Source organism: Diadema antillarum, unplaced genomic scaffold (genome assembly GCF_040938485.1).
Source record: "Diadema antillarum isolate AM-2024a unplaced genomic scaffold, OU_Dant_1.0 seq00000945_RagTag, whole genome shotgun sequence".
Taxonomy (NCBI): Eukaryota; Metazoa; Echinodermata; class Echinoidea; order Diadematoida; family Diadematidae; genus Diadema; species Diadema antillarum.
Genome location: NW_027271794.1, coordinates 669,785 through 696,071, shown reverse-complemented (window position 1 = coordinate 696,071; position 26,287 = coordinate 669,785). Strand labels below are relative to the sequence as shown.

Below are 26,287 nucleotides of genomic sequence, written 5' to 3'. Positions count from 1 at the left end.
AAGGTACACCATTTAACTTGTAGATTGTCATTGGAAAACAGACATTATGCCGGCGATTCTGTCCCATTAATGAGGCGAGCGGTAAGTGGTGGTTTATTCAGTCTGAAGTGCTGAGCTGAAGTAGGAAAGCTGAAAATAATATCCCATTTCATTACACACTGTAGGTGTGGTTCATTATTTTTAGCATGTAAATGGTATACTCATCTTTAAAGTACAGTGACACAAGTTCAAGCTAAATTGGATAAATAGATATTTAAAAAAAGAAATCATACAGAATGGAAGGAGCTTCAGTAAAATTTATTAAAAAAACAAAGCAGCAAACTTCAAAGTTCTGAATACTCTCATGACATTAATGATAGTTCTCACAATTACATGCAATTAAGTAGAGGCGGTGTTGTTATCACCTCCAACACCCCTTTTGCTGCGTACACAGAAATATTATGAAAAGTGTATGTCTGATAAAAATGTACCAACTAAATCCCTTTCCATCCCACCCCTCCCCCCCCCCCCCCAGTCATCATCACTCACTTATCACTGGACAAAAATAATCTAGTCATATAATGACACATATATATTTAAAAAAAAAGATTTATGAGCAAGTTTTAGAAACATTCACTACCATATCGTAATACATCATATTACTTAAATTGTGGTTGCAACCTATATCACTGCCTTGTATGAGATCATGTGAGTGTATAACTTTGTTTTTATTATTTTGTAACACAATTGATAAACCTTCGATCATTCTATTTGTTAAATAAGTGCTAGCATAGTGACATCATTAATCTGATGGGCATCAAGGAAACATGCAATTTGGAAGACATACAACTAGTACAGATTTTCAGTCAATTTCATCAGATGACAACAATGGATTCTATTTAGTAAAAATATTTTAGTTACAAACAAGCAAATTACGACTTCAAGGAACTCTGAAAAGTGAACGTACTGTCTAATTATATCTCTTTCATTTCATATATCAAATGGAAGATACAATATATGAATTACATTGTTGGGTCTGGTTTAAAGGATCTACTTGTCTTTTAGAAGTTTATTGTAAATTGGCAATATGACTCCAATGTTTCATTATGTCTCTTTTACATGCTATGAACTGTAATTTCTGAATCCTATTTTTCCTCGATGTCTCAATACATCTTTGTTATCTGTAATAACAATAATTTCTGTAATGTCTTTCAGAGGCAAAAGCTCCACTTTATTAAATGCTAAATTGTCATCATGAATCTTGTACTGTGACATGCTTACTGCAAGCTGTCATTTTACAATCTATTCCTTTTCAAACTCCCAATGAATAACTTTTCAATCTAGTTTCTTTTTCAGAATGTAATGACTATGTTTTCCGCAGGGATGAGCAAACAGACCTAGATATGGAACTACAGGCAGATGTAGGCTGCTTTTAGGCATATATTCGTATATATTAACAACATGACTCTAATGTCACTACACGTCCCCTACTATTACGGAGCACTGTCATTTAAGAATCCACTTCTTTTTGCAGTCCCATTAAATTCTTTGTGCATTTTGTGTGTGTGTTGTTTTTGCTTTTTGCTTTTTCATCTGACTACATTTTGGGGGGAAGTTGCCCCGAGGCCAAAAGGGTCTTCTGTTTTAGGTTAATGTTGGATTGCCAACACGAATCCGGGGGCTGTGATATGTCTAGCCATACCGAATGGAGCTGTCAGTTTACAACCCATTACTCTTTATGTTCCCAACTGATTCTTGGTTTATGAAGGCACATATCTCTAAGATCAGGGAGAATTACACAAAATGGCCGTCTCTTCCTGCCAGTAACAATAAATTAATTTCAATTCCTCTTTCTTTCTTTCTTTTTGAACAACTAGGACATAATTGTGTTCCACAATGTACTGCTCCATGCATTTATACAAGTTTATATCTTGTCCGTCTCTCTTATATTCATGCATCAAAATATTACCAGTCATTTAAACTTGTTTCTTTGTTTGCTATGTTTTTACTCTCTGTCCAAAAAAAAAAGAAGAAGAAAGCAGAAATGAAAATTAAATCAATGGCAAGAAGAATACGGAAGCCAGTGGAAGTCCCATAGTTGCTAGATGAAGCCGTTAGCTTGTGATAGCGTATTCCCTGAAGCTCCCAGACATGCAGGTCTTGTTTTGTTTTTGTTTTTAACAAAAGTATGAATTGAAGAACTAGGCGAGGTTGCTGCCCCCCCCCCCCTCCCCCCACTCTGCAAGTACACCCAACCAACCTTTAGGCTGTAAAGATGATCAATAATAACTACATTTCATGATTACAAAAACATGAGTACACTTCTTAAAAAAATGCAAGTCCACTACAACCCTGGATCTTTTTAGCATTCTCACCCAACTATCACTCCTAAACATTTTAATCAAATTAACATTCTGCAGCCCAAGAAAATTCTTAGCTATTAGAGCAATAAGCCATTGTTTAAACATGAGTGTTCCCATTACATCAATAAGATGGAATTTACAATTCTTTGGTTTCTATCATGATTACTAAACATGAGGCCTGCAGCAGCCCTGAAACATGGACAATTCCCAGGTATCCAAGGTGCCTGTGGGAAAAAGTTCAAAAGCTGCTATACAAATATAATTTGTAAGCATTTCATAATTTCAGATGAGAAGCCAGTAGGGAGCAGTGGAAATATTCTCTGAATATCTTTTTCAAAATAGTTTTGACAAATGAAGAGGAAATGTTCACACTTTTTTATTTTTCTCACATATATCCCTGATAGTGACTTGACAAACCAAAACAATAGTCTTTCTTTCTTCTCTTTTTTTGAATGAACCTTGATATAGGATCATCACATAATCTTTATGTATTTTATGTCTCTACTTTTCAGAATTTAGATGAATAATGACAATGAAAGCAAGAGATATGGTTTGTCCGCCGTAGAATATCTTAACCCATTGAGGAGTCCCGAGTATACTCGGGCAAGTGTATGGGGAAACATGTGTTGTAGTAAAATCAGCCTGTCCTCAACGGGTTAACATTAACGATGTCGGAATTTCAGAGTCTGGGTGTTTGTTCCAAGTTCATTGCGTCACTGTCGGCATCCAAGGATAGCCTGGTGGTTGTGTCACTGCCAGGAAAGCAGTAGATGACAGGTTCAATTCCGCTTGGTTCCTTTCTCTGATATCTTTGTCAAAATGTAGATCAGCAGTGGCGATCTTACAAATTTCATTTAAGTACAGCGGCAAGACAAACTGAAGAACAATCATACTACAATAATGATAATGTTCAATCTTTGGAATCCAGCCTTTAAATTTGCATTTTTATGTGTTGAATCATCCAAACATTATTCTTCTATCTTGAATACTACACAATGACAAGCAATTACTCCTCACTTTCTAAAACTCTTTCTCTCTTTTTCAATCTCTCTATATCTGTCAAAAAGAGAGAGCTCTTATAACTACATGTAATTCCGACCTTCAATATCTCTACACACTGTGCAAAGAGAGGATAGAGCGAGATAGAAAGAGAGGGGGGCGAGAGGTTTATGATGTGTCATTTTGTATGTACACAGCAGTACAACAGAACATAAATGATTGTCATGATTAGCCGTCATTCGAATGTAAATCAACTCCGACAATCTCTCTGAAATTTGCCCTTTCCTTGAATACATTTCGCATATCATCACCTCCCTGGCAATGCTGCCATATAACAGCAGTGTCCTTCGCGAGCAAATGCGCATTGGTTATGAATCTCATTCTTTTTCTAAATGTGAGCGTACACAGTATTTATGTGGCCTTTTATGTAATGTCTTGATACATATGAGTATTATCATGACTTTATCAATATAGCTATCAACTTATCATCATCATTATCTATTATTATTCTTATAATTATTTAATTGATTCATTCTCTCCTTTGCCTACCTTGTCATGCAATTTTTATCATTCTTATTTTTATCATTCTTGCCAATATATTGTTATTATTGTTATTATCATTATTGTCAGTACTGTCAATATTACTTACAATATTCAGAATTATTGCAATCATCATTATAATAATTACATTATAATCATCATTATTCCTAGAGTGGTAATTTCTGCAACTACCACTGTTTCTACCAATCATCTATCTGTATCTCAGAACAACCCAGGGTCAGTGGCAATTTCCGTGAATTGTTATTTTCATTGTCACAGTAGGTAATCACCATCCAAATCCCTTGAATACACATATAACACTTCACTTGAGGCTCTGGAGGTTACTTACAATAAATCTTATTTGTCTCAACTTATTACCCACTTTTATACCAAGAAATAGTGCAATTTAATGAAGGACAAAATATAGCAGTCACATGTCCAAGCATGCATTGTCTCTCTTTCTTTTTTATCAGAGAAAGACAGCCTTACATTTTATTTTCTCTTTTTTTTCTTGCAATGTTAGCCTTAGTTTCACCCTTTCACATGCTTTCTCTTCAAATAACAATATTCGGACATACTGTTCATATTCTATGAAATTCAAAATGCAATTCACAGTCTTTTATTACTTGCTAGGTGAGCAAATGAAGAAAACATACAAGATAATGATTCTACTCAATGCATAGCACAGAGAGTGTTCAAGAAGCCATATTTTCAAACAACTCAAAAAATAAAATGGTGAATCCAGGAGAAAGGTTTTGTAGATAGCAGCCACATAAACCCCAATGTTGCAGTCATCTGTCTGGAGAACATCTACGTGGAAAGATTCACTATCAACTGCCTCATCATGTATATCAAGGGCAAATCTGAAATGGCTGACGCCATGACGATATAATTCAATCTGATCAACTGGGCATTAGTCACAGCCAACAGCCGCTAATGCTGCTCATACATGATATCACCTTTGACAGAGTTGTCATACACATCTCAAACCCTCATTTATATTAATGCAGCTTATCAACTCTTTTGCATGTATAGTCATTCAAAATGGAAGTGACCCATGGTAATTTCATTATGTTTTCCAAAAAAAAAGAGAACTATATACCGATAGTTTACATCAGAGAGAAATATGAGGAAATGGCTCTCATGACAGCTCTTCAAGGATGTCAGTTTCATAGTAAAAGGTCATTGTCAATCATTCTACTGCATCTATCATGTTTCAAAATGACAAGTTTATTTGCAAACAAGAAATAGTACACAATCTGCACCTAATGTACAGTATCAGATATCATCATCACTCATACAGATCTCCTATTTCACTACTCAGATTGACCTAGTTTCCTCAACACAACTGAAAAAAAAAATCAACAAATTGTATACCACTCAAGATAAACTGGAATTCATACTGAAATTAGTCCTGGTTAATGGAGATAGCCAACACAGTGTGTGAGAGAAAGGAAAAAAAAGCGAGAGAAAGTCTACAAACACTTCTCTTACTTTACTGCTAAGTTTGACTCATTTTTCCTCAGTTTGCCTTGCAATTTGTTATAAACTCACTCTCTTCAAATGAATAAAAAACTAAAGAACAAATAATAGACAAACATAAGTGGAGAAAATCCCACACAAGATATTAACCCGTTGAGTATACTCGCACAGGGGTGTATGGGAAATGAGTGTTGTAGTAAAATCACCCCGTCATCAACGGGTTAAAATTCATACTAAAATTAGTCCTATAAAGTAATGGACACCAATATAAGCAAGAGAGAGAGCGTGTGTGTGTGTGTGTGTGTGTGTGTGTGTGTGTGTGTCTACAAACACAACATCCCCATCCCCTCAGTCACAGGGGTTTTCACCTAAAAATCAATAGGTGGAGAGAGAGCCCCAGATCAATAATTGATGTGAAGACACTGTTGATTGTCGGCCTTGACAAAAGCCAGCCAATGCAAGGGGGGCAGCTGAACACCTCTCCATTGTACGTCATTATAGCGGTTTACAATACGGCCGAACATTGTGCAACATGCAATGCGGTTAAGGTTTACACGATTCCCAAGCTGTTGGTTGTACAGATGTGTTCTACATGTGTTCATAGGTTATATGTGACAGCTAGCATCCTCACTTGAAGGTTAGACTGGTGGCTATAGGATAGGTACCGGTATTAATCTAGAGTATTCAATTCTTTTTTTTTTAATCTCTAGGACAAGGTTAAAGCCAAACCATGAAGTTAGCGGAAAGAAACGGGGGCATGAAATAGCTCAGGAGTGATGTGGTTCAACAGCTCTAGATAAGATATATGCGGAAGCACAGGAAAAGCTTAATGACCATTATAGACAACACTCCAGTTTCAAATGCCTACTCTGAAAAAAAAAAAATGTATACAAAGAATTAGACAATGGTGAGGTCGCAAACAATAAGAGGACTTAATGTCTAGGACACAGCTAATGGCATATTAATTCAGAATGGTCCTATTGTAAGTTTTGATGCCCCAAATGGATTGCAAGTGTTATCTCAAATCGTGTTGCACTTGTAGTGGGCTCATTGCAAGGTCATGTACCTTTGAGGCATTGACTGACGATCTTAGGGTAGAAAATCAACCTTTTACAGCAACAAAGCACGATGAAGGTGACATCTTTTCCGGTAGAAATCAGGCAATTATGTACACTATATTCATGTGACTCTCTGTTTTCATATTTGTTGTTCACTGTAAAATTTTCCATGCATGCACCAAGGTAGTGGTCTCTTTGAACAAGTTTCCGTGATTTTACTGAAGAGCTACTTGAACATAGCAATATCAGAACTATAAATATCTGGTACATATCATTTTAAGGGCACTCAGAGTTTTAGGTTTCTAATTCCCACACATCATACAACCCTCTCACGGGGCGGATCCAGGAATTCTGTACATGGGGGGGGGGGGGGGGGGGGGTGCAACTAATATTTCTGGTGCCACTTCTGGGTTTCATTTCATCTTTTTTTCTTTTTATTTCTTTTGTTTTTAATGAAAAATAAAGGGGGGGGGCGTTCGCCGGGCGCGCCCCCTCTGGATTCACCACTGCTCTCAGATGTTGCAGAGCTACAATTGTAGCTAGGAGAGTGAAGATGTTCATGTAGGATCATTAGGTTTGGAGGGGATTTCACTTCCAGGAAGTTTACTGTTAAAAACATTATGTAGAGTTAGCAGACTTTTGGACTATAATGACAATAATCATTAATCATTAATAAACCAGAGCATCATCATCACCACCAACAACAACTAATGTTGATAATAACATTGATCATGATATAAAGTCAGTATCTACACATAATCATGACCTACATAAGATTGCCTTGGATGTACATCACAAACATTGCTCTTCCACACAAATCTTTCATTATACACATCATGTATATTACCCAAGCAACATCATGAACCTCAGGGTTTATTCAACCCTTTGGCCCGAATTCACGAAGGTGGTACAAATGAAACCATGGTTTAAACCATGGACAAAAATCATGGAGCGCCAAGTGTCGCACGGAATATTTCGTTACGAAATCAGTCATTTCGTCGATGAAATGATTATTTTGTGACGAAATGACATTTTGTAACTAAATGAACATTTCTTCCACGAAATGACAATTTCGTTAATGAAACGGTCATTTTGTCGACGAAATGACCAATTTCGTAACGAAATATTCCGTGCGACACTTGGTTCTCCACAGTTTTTGTCCATGGTTTAAACCATGGTTTCATTTGTACCACCTTCGTGAATTCGGGCCTTAATGTGTCAAAGAATCAAATGGGCACCACACATTCCACACACATACCTATGTACAGGAGATGATATGGCATGCAAAGGGTTAAACCAGGGCCATAGGAGACACAAGGAGTAACACAACTTGTCCAGGGACATTTGCACCAGGCAGGATTTCAACTAGGGCTATCCTCTTTTTGAACTCAGAGTCTAATTACTCTGTGACAGTGTCTAACACCATGATAGGCCAAGATGACCTTCCTAGGGAACCTACAGTGTAATTCTCCAACCATTACTGTGCTCAAGTTGCATTTGATAATAAATGATAGTAAAATCAGTTTTCAGGCTGTTTGCAAGGTTAAAATAAGGTTCAAAATAAAACAAAGAATTAGAAAGCTGTCAAACGTTGACACTTCACATTTGCCTTCACTAACAGTGATTTTCATCATGACCATCACACTACACAAAGTAGTTTAGATCACAGGCTATTCCAAGACTACCATGGTTTGATGTAAACAATACACAGTGAAGGAGATTTGAATATGAAGATCAAAGTGAGGATTTATGTGCAAGATAGTGTAAGAGCAGCCTGTGAGATAAAGATTTTATCCTCCTCATCACCTCCATTGGCTCAAGTGGCTGCGATCCATACCACTGATTGGGTGGGAACATGCGAAAATTTGACTTTCTTATTTTAGAGCCGATTTAGAAGAAGCCATATTATTGCTCCGCTTGTATAATTCTACTTTATATAATCAAAACCCAACTTGCATAAGATGCTGAATTGTACTTTTAGTATAGTTTGAACTTTGTCAAACTGAGTCAAACTCACCATCTTTCTTGTAGAATGTGATCTCCACTTGGCACTCCTCGCCCTTCTCCAGGGCATTTTTGATTTGATTTATTCCTTCCTCGCTGGTGTTCTCGCCGTACAAGAATTCGCAGGAGCACGACTTCTGCATGAGCTCGGCCCGGGAGAACCCGGAGAGCTCCCCAAAGCCGTCATTGCAAAAAATAATGGCACACCCCTCCACCTGAGCATTTCCAATGATAAAGTTCCGATCTGGAAAGGGGGGAAGAAAATGGGGGGTGGGGGAGGGAGGTAAGATGAGAGGAACATATCAAGATGACGAGATTACGAGGCGGAGGGCGGAATCTGAGCCCCGTGAAAATGAAAAGTGACAGCTTTGGGGAGGCTTTGATCGAAAAGCTCCCCATTGCTGTGAGTGCAGGTACTGTGACGAGGTCAACAGAGTATTTGATATACTTCTCAATCAATCACTGCTGATTGACTGCATAAAAATGCACAGACTGCTTTGGAACATTTCCTCACATACAGAGTGTGATGCGGCCGGAATTTAAATGAGATTTAAATGATGCAGCCATAGCCTACTTAGCTCAATTCAAGCCAACCACATCAAACATAATTATCCCAAAATCAAAACAAAGCAAAAATGAACTGGTAGACTTCAAAATATTCTTACGAAAGGTGCATTTAAAAATCTCAGAGTTCAATTTATTTTTGACATTCGTGACTTTGTATGAAATTTTGTGAAGTATTGTCACACTGATTTATTTATAAATACACCTAGTGGTAGTCTTTCAGACAAAACAGAGTATATAGGGGACTGAAGTGAAAGGTCAATGGCTTGAAATAGTGCCACTTTTATCTGTCAAAACAATTAAAAGTCTTACTACTGTGAGTGAATAGTCTACTGTCTATCTTTAAGCTCTATATTTGTGAAATAAACTTCGTACTTTCAAATGCAGAATTATCTATAGATAAAATACATTCCAGGGCATGTACGCTGCAAAATCTGAAAAACAGTCCCTGAGACTACTACTCTTGGAACACAATCATTATGCTTGCAATTCTGGTAAATGGTTGTGCATTATGTAGACATAAATTCTGCACATAACTGAATTATATCATGTGAGATATTACAAGTCATTATCCAAAGTTCTTTTAGAAATGCTTTCCATCTCTTGTCAAGTGTAGTAAGTTTCCTTTTCTGCATATCAAAGAAATATTCACATTTATGAGAAACTTGATAATGGCAGTTCTTCCCTCTATCAACTAATAATGGAGAAATGTATCATTACTGAGACAAAATGACATAATCATTTTCTTTTAAGCAAAACATGTCTTTTGGATTCATTTGATTATGTATTTTGCATACTTTGCATCTTATGTTTATATAATATCAAGCTCACAAGAATCTATTATGATTTTATAGCAGAGCTTCATTTTGAAAAATAATTATGTGGATTTTATTTTGCAATGAATTATAGTGTGTGGAGTATATCATGTAATTACTCATATGACTTAATGCACCTGTAATTCACATCTTCTATGAACAAATATCATAATTCATCATGCAAATATGAAAGTCTAAAAAGTTCATGATAAGTCCCAAATCATGAAGAAAGAAACCCAAACGCACTACTCTGGACAATCATAAGGCAGTATATGATATTTTGGTAAGCTATTACTATGCAAATCACTCTAGAAATTCTATCCATTCAAGGACTGGAATGATATATTACCATATATACCTAGAACATATTCTGATCCTTTTGATTATATGTCATATTATACACCTTCTCATGGAATGAGGCCAAGGAACTGTTGCCAATGAAATCTTCCAAAGAAAACTAACATATTACCAGCTGAGTAGACTAAAACATAACAATCTTGGATTGCATCTGTCCTCTCTCTACAGGGGTATAAATTTCCCTTTGAGGACCACAAGGAGATGAATAGGGCCTACTGTATTACATTTTCTTACTTTTTACTAGTTCTTCATTGATAACATAACTATTGGTGATTTTGATCTCTATTTCCTCTCAAAACATATCTACAGAGTAAAAAATAAACCAAAGCATAGGAATACGGTTTTGAAAAAAATATATGTGGCATACTATTATGCACAAAAAGGACTTGGTATATAACCAGTATCATGTAAGTCTTGTTTTGACATTTGCTGTCAATGCTATTCCACAATAAACAATATTATGGTCACCGTAAAAGTTATTCACAGTAATGCCAAACAAAGATCATCACTGACACTGTTCTATATCCTGTATAGGCTCATAAACAAACGGCTGATGCTTACACCTATAGTATGAATGATTACTATGGGTTGTCAATTCACTTTCCCCTGACCAAGCTAGCAGTAAAAACATGAATTTAAGGTATCAGTATTACTTCGTCATATCGTAAGTCCGTTCTCTTGAAAAGAACTAATGCGATAAGTGCCTTCAAACGCTGGAATTTGATGGAACTGGCTAATGTGGGAATTAGCTGTGTTTCAAGTCAAGCACGAGAGATCAACCCGCAGGCTGGCGTGGCGGTGGGGCTTCTCGCATCCCGCTGCTGCACGTGCGTCGTCACATCACAGGGGTGATAGTGTACTCGTATTATACATAATAGATCTATATGTTGCACGGAATTGTCAACTCTCTAAAATACGAACAACACAGCGCGGTTTATACTCACTTTGCCCGTCAAATTTCCTGATGATCGTGTCAATAAATGTGTTCTGTGGGGCAACATGACCCCTCCGGACAGGCATGATGTATTTTACTTATCTGTGAGACATTTTCCAGTAACAATCCATGGGGTAAAAATCCAATAAGGGGAAACCAGGGCTGTTATCTACTCGCAAGGCGTCGCATTTCGATAGTACGTCGGTTGTCCATGTCATATCGTCTGCTACCGTACATGATGCGCGCAATAATAGCAGGGCAGCTTCATTCCTGTGTTTTCCGGTGCGTGTGCGTCATCTCTCTGCGAGTGCCGCAGTTTCTAGGTCCATGGAAGAAAAACGCACACGGTCTGCGACCGCCTCACTCTCACGAGCAAGAGGAGGACAGTACTCTAGAATTCGAAGAGAAAGTCTTCCTTTGTTCTCCGCCTTCGCGCCGGGGTCGGTCAATGGAAATTCTGCATGACGATTCCGTCGTGTCGGAGTGGCGCTTTCCAAAATCGATAACGCTTTGTCGTTGATCGCAGCCATACTATCACGTTCTACACAGGAGAGATAGTTTAATTTTTTTATTTGTTTAGCTTTTAATCACGCACACTCGCTCACATCAGCTGGTAAATATTAATGACACGGTTAATTGCTGGAGAGTTCCCAATATCAATCAATCTAAATAGATGACGTCAGCTTGCTTCTGTAGGCGGTTTACTGTTTTGTTTTGTTTTCTTTTTCCTTTGCAGACAAACGTCACACTTTCTCATCACTGGAATCCTCTATGTGTTATTAAATGAGTTATTGTTTGTTTTATAATCGAACAAATTACACACAAGTTGTTTGAAATATAAAGATGCTAGCATTTTTATACAGAGAAATTGGCAAGCAAGAAGGCATAGCGATCATGTCATATGAATCAGTATTACGTAATAACCCTCTGACGTACGGATGCCGCAGAAAAAAATGATAATTAAAACATGACCTCTACTCGTGTCTGTCTCTAGCTCTATCCAGCTCCCTCTCCTTCTCTCTCCTCTTCCTTCTTCTCTCCTCTCTCCAAGATATTTTCTTTTTCTTTGAAGAAACCATTTGGCAACTCGACTACCAGTAATCATTGTCATCACGGTTACCATGACAACCGCCAAAAGGAATTCGTCATCATCAATTTCGAAAAGTAAGAGAGTATAAAGAATACTAATACACAAAGTGTACAACTTTACACAGTCACGCAGGCTATATAACCCCATATAATATGACAAGCACTAAATTTTCCTTGTTAAATGATACATAAATAATTATAGATTATAGGACCGACCTTGTGCGTTGTAGGAAGTAGGCCCCTACATGTATATATATTTAGCACGAACACAGAACATTAAATAATGGGAAGACAACCAATTCATACCAACAAGAGGCGTGTATTGTCGGTCACATTTTATAACACGCGAGACAATCCGGATATTTCGCACTTTTTTTTTAATTCACATTACTGTTAAAGTACGAGTGCGAGTTATTATTCCCGTGGCTTTAATAGGTATACCTAGAGTTATATAATAATATGTAACAGAAATGGTAGGAACTTGATCAAAATCGGGCCTAAGAATTAGACAAATATGAAAATTTAAAGCAATTTAGAGCAATAACACGCAAAGCGGCGCAGAGGAAAAAAAAAATGAAGTAAGACCATAGTCCATTACCAGATGGAGCAAAATGACGATGCCGCACTTGTAGCAGGATAAGGTAAATTCTCGAAGCTATGGTTAAACTTTATCAAATGATATCATATCATATCATATCATATCATCATTCCTGCACATAATTTCAGACGGACCTAGATAAATCTTCAATATTTTTTTTCTTAATAAATATACGAATTGAATACAGATACAAGGTTTGTTCTTCTCACTACATTGTTGTAGTCTCATACTATCCCTACAGCGCGATGAGTTTGAGGGGAAGGGGGTTATGAATGCCGAATCATCAATCGAGTGAACTGATTTGATTGATAATATTGTGACTCCTGTGGGTTCAATAATATTACTGGAGTAGCCATAGAGAGGTTTTGAGTGATGACATCATCAACTCTTCACTGAAAGTTATGAAGGCCACGGAGGGCTTTCAAAATAAGAAGATGATTCAATGGGTTAAACAATGAGAATTTGCAGCTATGCCTGATGTCAGTGTAAAAATCAAATAATTATTACATTGATAGGCATCTTAACACTGAAGACCCCCCCCCCCCCCCTTTTTTTTTTATGGCTGAAATACTGTACATGAACATAAACAGCACCCAAACCGGTGGAGAAAAATCGCATTATGAATCTCATAATTCAGGGACGGATCCAGGAAATCCGTAAAGGGGGGGGGGGGGGGGGGGAGGGAACACGCGCCCCTCCATTTTTTCCTTCTATTTCTTTTGTTTAAAAAAAAAAAATGAAAGGGGCGCACTGTGCGTTCCCCCTGGATCCGACACTGTAATTGCGTTATATTGCGCTATATTTACGATTTTGAAGAAAAAAAAAACTTTTTTCCCCTTACCATCTGATTGCTTTATTCTGTTTATCAAAAGTCAGCAAGGTAAAGGGGATTTGCACTTTATTGGTATATCTTTTCATTGAAACAAGAAAAGAACGGTAACCACAGGATAACGATAAAAGACTATAGATGAGTCACAACGACCCGCTAAGTCCCTTTTATAAACACAAGCTAGTATACTTTGATATACCCCCAAAGGATGCTATACTAACCCACTATATAGCCAACTTGCCCATCAGGCAACTGAAACTCATTTTATCATTTTGAAATAGGTATTATACTGTATGATATGCAGGAGTACAAATATCTTCTTGTATAGTATGCGAGTAGCGACGCTACGCTTAGAAACGAAATAATACTCCAGCTGCGTAAAAGTCCTGAACCCAAACAACCCTCGCCTGAGACTGAAACAGAATAGGCGTTTTCACATCAGCCCGATGTTTCGAAATAGCGCGCTATTTTCTGACTTGGGAAGTGAAAAAATATCTCGAGCTTGGATTTTTATCGGGCTGATGTGAAAACGCCTAATGAGAAAGAAGTCTGTCAGTGAAATTTCCGGTATGTCTGGTATTTTGCTATTTCCTTTTTTATGTGTGTGGGTATGTGTGTGCGCGCGCATATTTTCGAGGTCAAGGACCGATATACTTTAATACTAAACTCTTTTTCCCACTCTTCGAGTAAGCTAAAAAAAAACTCTGTGATATTTCATTTTTCTTCTTTTCCCACGAATGCCGATCCTCATGTGGGGAAAGTTTTTTGCTCTTGAATTATTCAACACGTGTCTTTCCGACGCAAACTTTTCTACCGGCACGTGCTCGCAAAAGATAACCACTTGCCTTGATAAAGGAAGACGAGAAAGGAAGGCTGATCTAGACAATACAAGCCTGCAGGATGTGGTTTGGCACGGAAGTTTACCCATGAACTATATGAGTTGGTCCTCCCTCCCTCTCAGCAACTTTTAACTTCCCACCCCCCCCCCCCCCCTCGCCAGTTAATGGAGAAACATAATCTGTCTAATTCAGTCCTATTTAGTTGTTTTTACGTATCTCATTGTTGTTTATTTTGTTAGTTGTAATCATGGTTGACGTTACATGAAAACCCGTACCTTAAGTACAGTATGTCCCCCCCCCCCAAAAAAAAAAAAAAATACAATCAAATTTTCGCATTGATAACACCCAATGTGATTAAACTGTCTAAATACTACTTCAGGGTCTTAAAATATAACATCTTAGCTTTATTTTGCAGAAAGCCCCATTCAATTTGGTTAAGCGGTCACAGAGAAATGTGGAATGTTGTAAAGCATGTCATGAGTCTGATTCTTCCAAGTTTAGCACTTTGATGCTTTTGTGTGTGAATACAATAGAAAGAACTTGGAGGGAAGAGATTCTTGACATCCTCTACAAAATTCCTCATTTCTCTTTGACCACTGAAGCAAATCGAATGGGGTTTTCTGTAAGATGTGGGCAATGAGTTATAGTTTCATACTCTGAATTTGTATTTGGATTGATTCACTATTTTTAAAGATATCATTGCGGAGGGTCCCGTTGTAATTTTTTTTTTGGGGGGGGGGACATACGGTACAGTGTGTATAATACATTTAAAAAAAAGGTATTCCAAATTTCGAGGGCTACTTTTTTCATTGTCAGCTATATGGAGAACGCAATGTTCTTTGTGAGGTAAGGGGAACTCTTTCTCTTTCTATCCATACCAAATAATGTTGACAAATGTCATCCATGACGGAGCAAATGAACTTTAAAGAGAACACAAATAGAACTTTTGTTCCAAGTTTGAGTGTTATGGTGAAGGAACAACGACTGTCTCACTGAATGGGTTGGATCTGTCAATGAAAGTGGTCAAATTAACAACAAATAAGTAGAAATCAAGGAACGTCTCTTTTTGTAAAATTGTAAGCGTGTTACACTTCAATATTGACTTTAAAAATATTGTACGATCTATGATAGTTCTATTCCAACAAATGTAATTGAAGACTTGAATACAAGAAAGACTCAAGTCCACATTTGGCTATGGCCTTTGGAGACCCTTATATACAAAGTCATGCAAAGATAGATAATCAGTCATATTATGACTGTTTGACATTTGAATTTATATGAATAACATTCCACTATACTGAAAGATAAAAACATAAGGAAATCAATATTTTTTTGTATTGATTTCTATTTCTGTTTTCTAGATTCTCTATAATGCACTTGGGTCGTTCTTATATCCAGTATACAATTATCACAATTTAAAATTGCTGCTCTGATCACTCTACTTGAAACATGCGTAAGGTCATTCTTCGTTGACAAGACAACATAATGTTCTTATTATTTCAGGTAGATTTTTTGGGTCGTTTTAAATGCTCATATTGATTAATCCGTATGAAGGCGAACAAATATCATTGTCAAATTCTTAGGTTCAAACTGTATGTAACTCTCGCTGAATATGCTGAATATATACAGTGTAGACCTTGTACAGTTCTCCTTTAGGGGTTTGTGGCCGGGCATCTGAACTGTCACTGGGGTGGTTCTTTTTTTTTTCTGTGAAAAATTTCATTCTTCTGATGATATTCAAGATGACCACTGGAGTTTGTTTTTTTTTCAATGTGAAGGATGAAAATTAGCAGAGAAGATGGGGGGGGGGGGGTAACCGTTCCGCAACATCGGAATTACTTAAATTGAACGCCGGAGCACCAATGACACTGAACGCTATGAGCAAACAGAAGTCTCTTGAGAAGACAATGATTCATCAGCATTCTTGTGACCTCTGCGTCACAATGCCAGGCCATCAGAAGTCAACCGTAAGACCAGAAAAACAAAAGATGAAAAATGCATTGCGTGTATCAGTAGCGATATGCACTTTTTGTGCTTTAAGTAAGACTCTATAACGAAATTTTTAATACTAGGCACGGTAAAAACCATATTGTTTTGTATGTCGTAAATAATAAGACGATTATTAAAAGTATCATCAATGCATTCCTTCCGTCATGCAGCTGTAAACCTGGTATTTTGTGATGAACTTTGCTTATTGGTTGCTATCATGAAAATCGCTTTCCAAAAACATGATCATAAAGTAAATATGGTGAGGTAAAAAGAGAAATGCTGTACTAGTTTTTTATAAGAGACTGAATTAATTTGATCGAATTAATAGGAGGAAAACGCAGGGAGGTGGCAATACTTCGAGATGGATTGTACTGATTCTATCGATAGAGGGCAGCGTGAGGAAAATTCTGCCCACTGATTCTGGCAAACGGAAGAAATAGCGTTAAGCATAGAATCGGGAAGAGTTTCGTAAAAGCAAGGTATCATCATAACTATACAAACTACTCGACGATTGGAAATGAAGTTGATATAATCATAATGAAAGTTCTTCTCTCTTGATGTCTTTTATTAATATCATAGTTAAACTATGCATGTTTTTAGTGGTCTCGTTAGGTGCTATTTACAATAATGTCGTGCTCATTATTGCAATTTGTATATTAAATTTGCTCATTATCAATCACCTCTCTTTATTAAACGTTTAACATTAATTAAAACACTTTGTATACACAGTCTTGTATTAGACCAGCCACTCAACCGACTATCATCTGTGAGAACCGCGCTTCTCAAGCTTTTTTTCTTTTTTCCAGCTGTGGCTCCACTTTGGTTTATACAGACTCTTACAAGGCCCTGTTAAATCATAATTATTTGAACTTTTTCATGTTATTATTGACCAACATCGCGGCCCACTGGTTGATAAGCACGGGTCTACTGAGAAGACTCAAAATAATTCTAGTTTTAAAGTTTATCAGAAACTCCTGCCCAAGTGTTTTGGGAAAGAAAAAGCGAACAGACAAACAGACAAACAAAAAGGTATATCAACACTTTGTAAAAAATTATACTTCTTTATTTGCATATGTGTTGTGTGTGTGGCCGTTGTGTGTGTATGTTATACTATGGTGGCAATTTTCGCAGAATTCTTCCAGCTACACCAAGTCTGTCACATCTTTTTATGAAATACACCGTGTGAGACATCTGCAAGATTGATTCATTAATTTTTATTTGCATTAGATTCATTCATTCATTCATTCATTCATTCATTCATTCATTCATTCATTCATTCATTCATTCATTTATTCATTCATTTCCTTGGTTTGTTTCGTTCCTTATGTACTTATTCATGTGTACACCTATCTATCTATCTATCTATCTATCTATCTATCTATCTATCTATCTATTAATCTATCTATCTATCTATCTATCTATCTATCTATCTATCTGTCTGTCTGTCTATCATCCATTAAATGTATCTTTGCTGCCGTATTATCTATTCGATAAAATGCCTTCCTCACCTAACAAATGTTATAGAGGTATGTACAGTCACGATCTATAATGAACCTTTATCAATGCAGAAAAATAGAGGGAAACACGGAGAGACGAGAGGGTCACATTGCTGACGGATAGAAGAAAGAGTATAAAAGATACTCTTATCTGAATAGAAAACTGAAGGTCTGTTCCCGTATTTGTCATGTCATTCCCTATCACGTACGCACTGTATGACAACGCCGCCCCTTGCTTTAATCTGATTATAAATGAATGATACAGCCTGGTCCGTGATGAGACTGATCAAGAAATATTGATAACTTTTGTTGATAAACGACACCCAAACTGACAAGACCAAGGTTGAAGCTTTCTCCCATTGAGCTGGCGGTCGCGAATATACACCACTTAGCATGATTATTCCCCAGCCTTTTAGCGACATTGGCCGCGATAATTTTTTTAACCCCTTGCAACTCAGAACTATGCACTTGTGCCATATAGTTCTATGTGGTGAAGAGCAAGGTGCCGTGCTTTTCTCTGTGGGACCTTCGTAAAAAAATCTAGGCCATTAGATGTAATGATGATTCCACGCATGGGTGACAATGACATGTTAATTTGTTGTAATTAGGGGTATGGTGCAATGTACGCTGGTGTACAAAATTAGTAATGAATAGTCACGTGCGTGGTGGTACAAAATTTCTCCCGAGGGAAAAAGAAAATCAAAACAAAACAAAACGAAACGAAAAAAAAAAAAACCGGAGACGACACCGACCATTCAACGAGGCGAACAGAACCATTGTCTTTCACTGGATGTAAAATCTCGCCCTACCATTGCACAGAGACCATTCATTATTTGTTTTAATAACACATCCCTCGTCAACGGACGTCGTCTGAAAACAATGCCTGAATATTATCACGAAAGCGGGAAAGTAATGAAACTGCAAGTTTGATGAAGAGGCTATGAAGATGATAAAAATGATCGCTGATGTCGTCATGCACCCTTCAATTAATTTTCTCGATATTCGATTTCAAACAAACGTCACGTGATGACTAATTGGGTTGCAAGAATTTTTTTTTCCAAGGTGTTGTTTTAATAGATGACTTGTATAATATTCGACGTCGTTTCTGACTGTAGACAGGACTGGAGAAAGTGGTGAAGGAGGATTCCAAATAAAGAACCAGGGAAAAGGTATGACATACTAACAAACAGTACAGTAACGCGCATGCGCAGACAGGCGGAACAATGCTATGTGGTATATACATCATTACTCAAGTAGGGCCTACATACGCACAATCAATCTTTAATGAGCTCAAGCTGTCAACCTTTGCCCTTGTACTCTTATGTGCATATTTTCCGTTGTTGTCTTCCAGATTACTCACTTTATTTTTCATTAATGGTTAAGTGCACGATCCACAAAGTGATTCGAATATTCTGGTTGAAGAGAAAAATTCGAAATATCAACATATATTGATTCTTTAAAGAACAATCTTTAAACAGTTAAAAACCTTACAAAATAAATGTATATTCCTGAATTCATGTATTGCCTTATTTTTCCCCAAATGGTAGTCAAGGAGATAATTATTATCATTATACAATTGTCATGTACTTTGCATAGAGAAATTAATATCGCTTGAGTGGAAATATATAAAAAAAATAGTTCATGAATATAAAATTTGTCGTTAATATAATGCCGTGTGATTTATGAATTATTGACGCATAAAAGAGTATGATGAGGAGGGACGTAGTCTTCAAGGAAATACATTTGCATGCGGTATGCAGGGCTGCACACTAACCCATTTTTTCTGCCGGTCCAACCTGTCTCTGTCGGACCGGTAAATGCTCCGTTTTACCATTTTTTACCGGTCTGAACAGAAAATTTACCGGTCAACAACGACAACCTCAAAAAACATTAAATGACTTGCAAACTTATTTTCTTGTTTTTTATGGATGTACCCCCCCCCCCCATGTACATTTTACAGATTAATACTTTTTTGTAAAACTTGCATTATTTATTGCACAAGAAATTAAAAAAAACGAGACATGAAAACTCGTCACATTGAGGACGGGTTAGGTGATACGCTTGTGGTCATGAGATGACAGTCATCTGTGATCGACAAAGAAAAGAATGTGATATAGGCACCTTGAAGTTATATTGAGCGTGCATGCGAAACCGTATCTGTAACCACTCGACCACGGGTCATCCACGGAAATGGTAAGACAAAAAAACAACAACAATGTATAGATATAACGGGGGGAAAGTCAATGCCCACTCAACTAACGTGGCCGTGTGAACATCTATTGCATTGCTAGACGGAAAAGCGGCCTTGTAACGACTGAGATCGCTATGCCATTTCTGGCAACTTGGGAAAAATACGTCCCGCAGACATAAAACCTATAATCGGCTGGTTTTGATACCTTGCCTTTAATCACAATTTTCAGTGTAATGACGTCATCAAATTACAAAACAATGACATGGTCTTGAAAGAAAATTGTTCAAAGTACAACACCTCAGTCGTCGTCATTACATACTATGATCGGTTTGACAAAGTCAACCTGCAAAATGTTGCTGCAGTCGAAGCAATGTGGTCTCCAACACACAAAAAAGAGGGATATGGCGTGTGTGTGTGTCTGTGTGTGTGTATAGGTGCGTTTATATACGAACGTGATTTCTACATGGACGAATATGTAATACAAAATTGAAGAAAAAAAAAACAGTAAAGTAGCTAATTATTTTGTTTCGTGATCTTGTGGGGTTCGAACCCGCAACCTCACGTCTCTGAGACGTCGCCTTTAACCACTCGGCGACACGTCTCGACGGGAAAATATGGGGAACGTTATGGACTTGAAAGACAGTTGTTCAATATATAACACATTCATCGTACGTTGTCAGTTTGCTATTGACATGACGATCTATCATTTGAATATGAGGCAGGCATTAGTACCTGTATGAAATTATTATAGGCATGGTTATCAAATTGCCCTAAAATATCCTTATAATTGCCTTATTTTTACACACAGTTACGCTATCCCTTTAAACTCGTCACAGTTTAATCAGAATCATTAACATCATACATTAGTACCATATTCAGTTCCATAGCTGATCACGTTTGCTAATCAATTAAGAGTAATTGTCTAGCATGTGTCATATGGCCAACCTGTATACACACGTATATACACACACACAATGCTAAATGTATGTATCAAACATCTGTAACACAGCTTTGAACTAACTATAGGAATTATCGCTGCACTTATCATCCATACTTTTTATCACTATCTGAAACTCCACAAAAACCACTAATTGACAAATAATCATCAATACAGAAGACTGAATACCTTTTTTACAATGTATAGCTTGTTACATGTATAAATCAGCACAAAGTAACCACGACTACATTGTGTTACTGAATTAATATGAACAAATTTCATGTTGTGACAGTATACTATATCAGTTTGAAAAGCCCAACCTGCAAAACTATAATTTTGCAGCAGTCGAAGTAATGCAGTCTCCAACGCAAAACAAAGGTATACTGTGTGAGTGTGTGCGTATAGGTGTGTTTACATGCAAACGTGATTTCTACATGGACGAAGGTGTAGTACTCTATTGAAGAAAAAAAGTAAAAAAAATATATTATTTTCTTTCGTGCTCTTGTGAGGATCGAACCCGTACGTGTGCAACCTCACGTTTCTAAGACGACGCCTCTAACCACTCGACCATACGTCTCGACGAGAAAATTAGAGGAACGTAAGCTTATGTACGTGAAAGATGAATCAGGAATCGTTTGGTCCGCATTCCATTCTCATTTTCAGTTTTAAATTGCAAAATTGTCAACCTCATGAGGAGATTTCAAAGAATAAAATGCATGATTACTGCAGCTTATTGTCACAGCTACAACATAAATAAGTTTCAGAGGAAATGAAGCAAAATCAGCTGAGATAAAGGTGCTTAAACGTTGTCAAGTCAATGCATGGTTTCTAAAAAAATCACCTCCCATAGACATAACACGTAAACTTGTCCGATTTTGCGTCTTTACCTTTAAACACAATTTAAAGCATGATGACGTCATCAAATTTCAAAACCATGACATGGACTTGAAAGGCAAATGTTCAAAGTACAACATATCTGAATTTGGGATAATATTGAGCTTAAACAACAGAGATACGAGCAAATGAATGTCAGAAACAGTACCTCAAAAAAATTAATTCCACTTTTTTGATTTCAGATGACGATATGATGACGTCATAATGTAATTATGGAAATAATGATACTTGAAACGTCATGTCCAATTTATATGCTTTTGTAATATGCAATAAAAACATAGGGTCACCTGACGTTTTAAAGAGCTATGGCGAAATAAACAAAGACATGTTTTTTCACTATATTTGCACATAGACGCGCACGCGAAATTTAAACTTTGACGCAAGTGCATTGCTTTGTTATTTGTAGGAATCGATTAGAAATCAATGGATATTGTTGCTCAAAGTATCAGGAATCCAAATCTGTCAAAAAAAGTGTATTTTCATGTTGCTGACGCGCTGTGCGCGCGAAAATGCGCGGACGGACGCGCACGCGCAAAATTGTTTGAAACGCATAAAATTGTCTGAAACTTCGAGATTTCCCATTGGAAAGTTGTTTTGAGCCTTTTAAAATTTTGACGCGCGCTTACGCGCACTTAATGATGTCCTAGGTAATTAGCATCAAAAGAAGTAAGATAGAACGTGACCTGAACTTTATGTCCACAAAAAATGATACAGAAATGACCTTTAGTTATGAAGTTATGATCGATCATGTAACATGGTCCAAAAATCACAAAATGGCGCCTAGACGACGTCATAGATATGTTACTGTCATGAAAACCTTATTGTGGCTAGATATTGTCATGAGACATGTTCCCTGAAAATGTCATGTTATTCCGTAATGTCATTCTTGAGATATTGATGACACAAAATTGTCCAGAAAGAAAGAAGAATAAAAAGAAACGAGATATGAAACTCGTCACGCTGACGAGTTAGGTGATACGCTTGGGGTCATCAGGTGTCGGTCATCTGTGATCGACAAAGAAAAGAATGTGATATAGGCACCTTGAAGTTATATTGAGCGTGCATGCAAAACCGTTTCTCTAACCACTCGGCCACGGGACATCCCCGGAAATGGTAAGGCAAAAAAGAAATGTATAGATATTACAGGGGGAAAAAGTCAATGTCCACTCAACAATCGTGGCCGCGTGAACATGTATTGCATTGCTAGACGGAAATGCGGCCTTGTAACGACTGATGTCGCTATGCCATTTCTGGCAACTTGGGAAAAATGCGCGCCGTAGACATAAAGCCTATAATCGGCTGGTTTTGATACCTTGCCTTTAATCACAATTTTCAGTGTGATGACGTCATCAAAGTACAAAACAATGACATGGTCTTGAAAGACAATTGTTCAAAGTACAACACCTCCGTCGTCGTCATTACATACTATGATCGGTTTGACAAAGTCAGCCTGCAAAATTTTGCAGCAGTCGAAGCAATGTGGTCTCCAACACAAAAAAGAGGGATATGGTGTGTGTCTGTGTGTCTGTGTGTGTGTATAGGTGCGTTTATATACGAACGTGATTTCTACATGGACGAATATGTAATACAAAATTGAAGAAAAAAAAGTAAAATAGCTAAGTATTTTGTTTCGTGATCTTGTGGGGTTCGAACCCGCAACCTCACGTCTCTGAGACGTCGCCTTTAACCACTCGGCCATACGTCTCGGCGACAAAATATGAGGAACGTAAACTTATGTATGTGAAAGATGAATCGGGAATCGTTTTGTCCACATTCCATTCTCATTTTCAGTTTTAAACTGCAAAATTGTAAACCTGATGATGAGATTTGAAAAAATAAAATGCATGATTACTGAAGCTTATTGTCTCAGCTACAACATACTTAAGTTTCAGAGGAAATGAAGCAAAATCAGCTGAGATAAAGGTGCCTAAACGTTGTCAAGTCAATGCATGGTTTAAAAAAAAATCACCTCCCATAGACACAACACGTAAACTTGTCCGATTTTGCATCTTTACCTTTAATCACAATTTAAGGTATGATGACGTCATCAAATTTCAAAACCATGACATGGACCTGAAAGGCAAATGTTCAAAGTACAACATATCTGAATTTGGGATAATATTGAGCTTAAACAACAGAGATACGAGCAAATGAATGTCAGAAACAGTACCTCAAAAAAATTAATTCCACTTTTTTGATTTCAGATGATGATATGATGACGTCATAATGTAATTATGGAAATATTAATACTTGAAACGTTATTTCCAATTCATATGTTTTTGTAATATGCAATAAAAACATAGGGTAACCAGACGTTTTAAAGAGCTATGGCGAAATAAACAAAGACATGTTTTTCGCTATATTTGCACAAAGACGCGCACACGAAATTTCAACTTTGACGCCAACGCATTCCTTTGTTATAGGTCAAAATTGATCGGAAATCAATGGATATTGTTACTTAATGTATCAGGAATCCAAATCTGTCAAAAAATGTGCATTTTCAGTTTGCTTACGCGCACTACGCGCGAAAATGTGCGGACGGACGCGAACGCGCGAAACGCTTAAAATTGTCTGAAACTTCGAGATTTCCCATTGGTAAGTTGTTTTGAGCCTTTTAAAAGTTTGACGCGCGCGTACGCGCGCGTAATAATGTCTTAGGTAATTAGCATTAAAATGTATGATAGAGCGTGACCTGAACTTAATGTCCGCCGAAAATGATACAGACATGACCTTTAGATATGAAGTTATGATCGATCATGTAACATGGTCCGAAAATCACAAAATGGCGCCTAGATGACGTCATAGATATGTTACTGTCATGAAAACCTTATTGTGGCTAGATTTTGTCATGAGACATGTTCCCTGAAAATGTCATGTTATTCCGTAATGTCATTCTTGAGATATTGATGACACAAAATTGTCCAGAAAGAAAGAAGAATAAAAAGAAACGAGATATGAAACTCGTCACGCTGACGAGTTAGGTGATACGCTTGGGGTCATCAGGTGTCGGTCATCTGTGATCGACAAAGAAAAGAATGTGATATAGGCACCTTGAAGTTATATTGAGCGTGCATGCAAAACCGTTTCTCTAACCACTCGGCCACGGGACATCCCCGGAAATGGTAAGGCAAAAAAGAAATGTATAGATATTACTGGGCGGAAAAGTCAATGCCCACTCAACAATCGTGGCCGCGTGAACATGTATTGCATTGCTAGACGGAAATGCGGCCTTGTAACGACTGATGTCGCTATGCCATTTCTGGCAACTTGGGAAAAATACGCGCCGTAGACATAAAGCCTATAATCGGCTGGTTTTGATACCTTGCCTTTAATCACAATTTTCAGTGTGATGACGTCATCAAAGTACAAAACAATGACATGGTCTTGAAAGACAATTGTTCAAAGTACAACACCTCCGTCGTCGTCATTACATACTATGATCGGTTTCACAAAGTCAGCCTGCAAAATTTTGCAGCAGTCGAAGCAATGTGGTCTCCAACACAAAAAAGAGGGATATGGTGTGTGTCTGTGTGTGTGTATAGGTGCGTTTATATACGAACGTGATTTCTATATGGACGAATATGTAATACAAAATTGAAGAAAAAAAAGTAAAATAGGTAAGTATTTTGTTTCGTAATCTTGTGGGGTTCGAACCCGCAACCTCACGTCTCTGAGACGTCGCCTTTAACCACTCGGCCATACGTCTCGGCGAGAAAATATGAGGAACGTAAACTTATGTATGTGAAAGCTGAATCGGGAATCGTTTTGTCCACATTCCATTCTCATTTTCAGTTTTAAACTGCAAAATTGTTAACCTGATGATGAGATTTCAAAAAATAAAATGCATGATTACTGAAGCTTATTGTCTCAGCTACAACATACTTAAGTTTCAGAGGAAATGAAGCAAAATCAGTTGAGATAAAGGTGCTTAAACGTTGTCAAGTCAATGCATGGTTTAAAAAAAAATCACCTCCCATAGACATAACACGTAAACTTGTCCGATTTTGCATCTTTACCTTTAATCACAATTTAAGGTATGATGACGTCATCAAATTTCAAAACCATGACTTGGACCTGAAAGGCAAATGTTCAAAGTACAACATATCTGAATTTGGGATAATATTGAGCTTAAACAATAGAGATACGAGCAAATGAATGTCAGAAACAGTACCTAAAAAAAATTAATTCCACTTTTTTGATTTCAGATGATGATATGATGACGTCATGATATATTTAAGGAAATATTGATACTTGAAACGTTATTTTCAATTCATATGCTTTTGTAATATGCAATAAAAACATAGGGTCACCTGACGTTTTAAAGAGCTAT

General features: G+C 37.2%; 1 protein-coding gene across 1 annotated transcript in view; it reads right to left on the bottom strand.

Moving 5' to 3' along the window:
* Positions 1-11,226, bottom strand: part of LOC139741674 (voltage-gated inwardly rectifying potassium channel KCNH6-like) — a 175,590-nt gene extending 164,364 nt beyond the window's left edge. The window contains exons 1-2 of the mRNA XM_071652254.1: positions 11,106-11,226; positions 8,439-8,669 (exon numbers count right to left, since the gene is read on the bottom strand). Of these exons, the coding sequence (XP_071508355.1) occupies positions 8,439-8,669; positions 11,106-11,181 (307 nt within the window). The 5' untranslated portion in view covers positions 11,182-11,226. The remainder of the gene's footprint in view (positions 1-8,438; positions 8,670-11,105) is intronic.
* Positions 11,227-26,287: the final 15,061 nt, after the last annotated feature.